Genomic DNA, 3,588 nt, shown 5'->3' on the forward strand with positions numbered 1-3,588 from the left:
CCGCAGGTAATATGCCAGACGTAAGACTAATAAAAGGGCCTTGCTTGCTTGTACATTAACTTTGTTGATGAGCGTATGACGCATATTTTATAATTACGAGTTAATAATATGATTTTAAAAAGTAGTGTAAGATAAATAAAGCAGATGATTTTTGTTTAATGAGAAAACTTTACTTTTCGTACAATAGTTACGGGCCTGGAATGACCAACGCCAGTTCATGGAAGCAGTCAGAGTTAGTTGAGTGTCAGGTGTCGGTGTGATGTCTCGATAGTGAAGTAATTGTCGTGTACCGTAAGCGACTATGGCAAGTGCCGTAGATGTTGGCTTGGATGAAGGGAAAGTCGTGGACGAATATTTTTCTTTCATCTATGATGAGCCAACGGATGATACCTTCAGCATTGCCAGCGACAGAGAGGTTGACGATAACTTACTAGACAGCGACGGAGTCATCTTTCAGTCGACGGATGACCCCGTTAATCAAAGTGATGTTGTTGACGGAGGTCTTCTTAGAAGTGTGAAAAGTGATAAAGTGTTTGATAATGTGGACGTAAGAAGTTCTGCTAAACCTGATGATGGGAAAGCTAAGTCGGACATCGTGGGCAATGCCCCGGAAGGTAACAGTAGTGTCAAAGGTGGGTTGGCGTGGACGGTTTTAAACGATAACAGCCGAAATGAAACCGCTAGCGAATATAAAAAGAGCAAAGAACGGGCCCGAACGGATCGATGTCACGAACAAGACTCAATCAGTGATGGAGATAACAGTGGTGCGATCACGCCAGTTTTTTCCCCAACAGTGTCGATCAACGTGATGCCCCCAGAGCCAACTCATAAATCTAATCTAGGCGCAGCTCATCAATCGCAAAGTTCCTCCAGCACTTATATCAGCAACAACGGCGATGGCAGCTGTAGCAGCAGGAGCAGCGATGGCAGGGAAAAATCTCTCATTAACCTGTTGCCACACCTTCCCGAGGCAACCAGTGCTCAACCGGAAGTCGCGAAAGATTCGGATTGCTCATCCAACGGCAGCCAAGAGGACTTCCACCACTACAAGCCTCCTAGCGCCGGTTCGCGTTTCATCTACGTCAACGGGGAGTGGGACGCGAAATCAACGTCTGTCTACCTGAACGGCGAAGGGGAGGAGGGCAGTCACGCCGCACCAGACGCCCCCCGAGATGCCCCGAACAATGCTGCCGTAACCATCAAGGTGTCCCAGGAATCCAGTCCCGTGTCACATCCGCTCCCCGGCGAAAGTGACAACGCGGATATGGATTCGAACTTTGACAGGTTTCTCGAGGAGTTGCGAGCTGCTGGAATTGCTACTCTGGAGGGCGAGACAAACTCGAGGAAGCCAAACTCTCCTATTAATTTAGCCACTAACGCAAGTGATATCGGTGATTTGGGTTTGCCAGCTTCTATAGGAAAAGGGGAGAAGCTTGTGACTGATTTCGCAGGTGGGGGTAGCGACAACAAGGTGTTGGACGTTGGGTCAATCGAGTGTGAAATTTTAGACGAGCTCTTCAGGGGGATGAGAACTAAGGAGGAAGAGAAAGAGGGCCAATTCGAGGACATTTCGTTCGAAATTGACAAAGAGATGAGTGATCTAACCGACGCGCTGAGCAGATGTCAATCTTTGAAAGGTACGGAAAGGGGTGTTATGGGTGATTTGCCGTTTGAATCTCAGGTGAAAGACGAGCCAGCCATGGGCAGTGACCTGGGGTCATTTGGAGGGCAAGGCATTCCCGCAGAAGAATGCAAGGAGTCCTTGGTGGAGTCGTGGCAGTACGTGGACTACGTCAGTGACGCCCGGCTGGAAAACGAGCAAAATTTGCAGAGGGAAACTGGAAGTTCGATTAAACCTGTTGCACAGGAAGGAGCTGTTGGAATTAAAGAGGAGGCCATTGCCGTTCCCAGCGATTTAGTGTATGGGAAATCGCCAACGGACCGTGAAGTGCGATCGGGGGACACTTGCCCGCCGGAAGGGAAATTGGAAGGCGCACCTGATGGCATACGATGCAGTCAACCGTGCCAGGATCCTCCCTGGGTCTCCGTCGACGACGATTCGCAGAGGAATTCGTCCCCGGAACAGGACCTCGTAGCTGTTCCTTTCCATCAGCTAGAGGCCGCGGCAACGTCACCGTTACAGTTCCTCGACTCTGGGAATAGAGAGTCGGCCCTCTGCCTCATCCCACCTTCGCCTTCGACCCCAGGCCAGAGTTTTCCTCCTGAATCCCCGGAGTCAGTCGCACCATCGTCTTTGCCCTCCCTGTATTTGCCCACGGCGGTCGTGGACCCGAATTTTTCATCTCTCGACTCTTCCCTTTCCCCCTCATTATCCCGTAGGGACCCAGAATCCCAGCTGCATCCATATCGCTCGTCGCAATCGTCACTCAGCTCCCCATCTCCTCTGGGCTTCGTCACAAATCCTCTGCCTTTCTCAGGGGCAGCGACCCCGTCTTCTCTAAACGCTGCCTCCTCCTCCTCCTCCTCCTCCTCCTCCTCCACCCAGCAACCTTCCCTGTCCTCCTTGCCTCCCAATTTATTCCTCTCCCCTTCCTCGCCCCTCTCCTTCAACCCTCCCCCGAGTTTGGAGTTGCCAGAAATACTCACGCCCACTCCCAATACCTCTGATTACTTCCCCGACACTGCCACCTTCGACAGGAGCGACGACTACTCGTGGCAGGACGTCGGGGCCGTCGGAGGAGGAGAGTCGTGGTCACATTCGCACCCCCTCGAAGGGGACGCCTACGACACAGACGTGTCCTTGGGATTGAACGTCAGACCCGACGCAGGGGATGACTCTGACGAAGACTACGGTGGGACGGGCCTGGCCGCTGCCGTGTCCCGCGTCGTCAGACGCAGCATGCGTCGCATGCGACGGCTGCGTCTCTCCGGACGACGCTCCCCGAGCAGGACGCGGAATCCTGTCGACGAAGGGGCGCACGTCAGCGAGGAGACCGAGGTCCGACGGGGCCTCCCGGCGGAGCCTTCCTTAGGCTTGGCCACGGTGCGCTCCCCAGCAGCCGCGTCCATCATCGTGACCTCGCTCGTAGCCGCCCTTGCCCCTCCGCCTCTTCACGCCCCCAGAGAACTGCTGGATCCGCCTCCTGAGCACACGCCCATAAGCAACAGGTAAAAGGATCAGTGCTTTGGTTCGTTCTTTGACGGGAAAGGGAAGACAGGGAGGTACCGTTTTATTGCGTTTTTTTATATATATGTTTTTTTTTACATTATCCAACTTCATTTGCATATTAGGGTGTATTTCCTTCCTGCCTCATGCGCTCCCTGGCTGGATTTGCATAATTTCAATATGTTTTATAACAAAATGAAATTTATATTTGTTCTTTTTGCTTATCTCTGTTATTTGTATATCGTATTTTAGAGATATATGTATATATGCGTGTATGTATATGTGTGTGTGTGTATATGTGCAGATGATTTTACTGATGGCATACTTAATGTGTGCTAGAGGAAACGACCATATATTATTTATTGTCGAATCGTAATGTTTATTTGATGAATTCACAATTACACACACACACACACACACACACACACACACACACACACACACACACACATATATATATA

The 3,588-nt window shown here is 51.0% G+C and overlaps 1 protein-coding gene across 1 annotated transcript in view; it reads left to right on the forward strand.

Annotated features, from left to right (window-relative positions):
• Positions 1-231: 231 nt before the first annotated feature.
• Positions 232-3,588, forward strand: part of LOC135204231 (uncharacterized) — a 185,295-nt gene continuing 181,938 nt past the window's right edge. The window contains exon 1 of the mRNA XM_064234338.1: positions 232-3,129. Coding sequence (XP_064090408.1) covers positions 302-3,129 — 2,828 coding nt within the window. The 5' untranslated portion in view covers positions 232-301. The remainder of the gene's footprint in view (positions 3,130-3,588) is intronic.

Source organism: Macrobrachium nipponense, chromosome 44 (genome assembly GCF_015104395.2).
Source record: "Macrobrachium nipponense isolate FS-2020 chromosome 44, ASM1510439v2, whole genome shotgun sequence".
NCBI lineage: Eukaryota > Metazoa > Arthropoda > Malacostraca > Decapoda > Palaemonidae > Macrobrachium > Macrobrachium nipponense.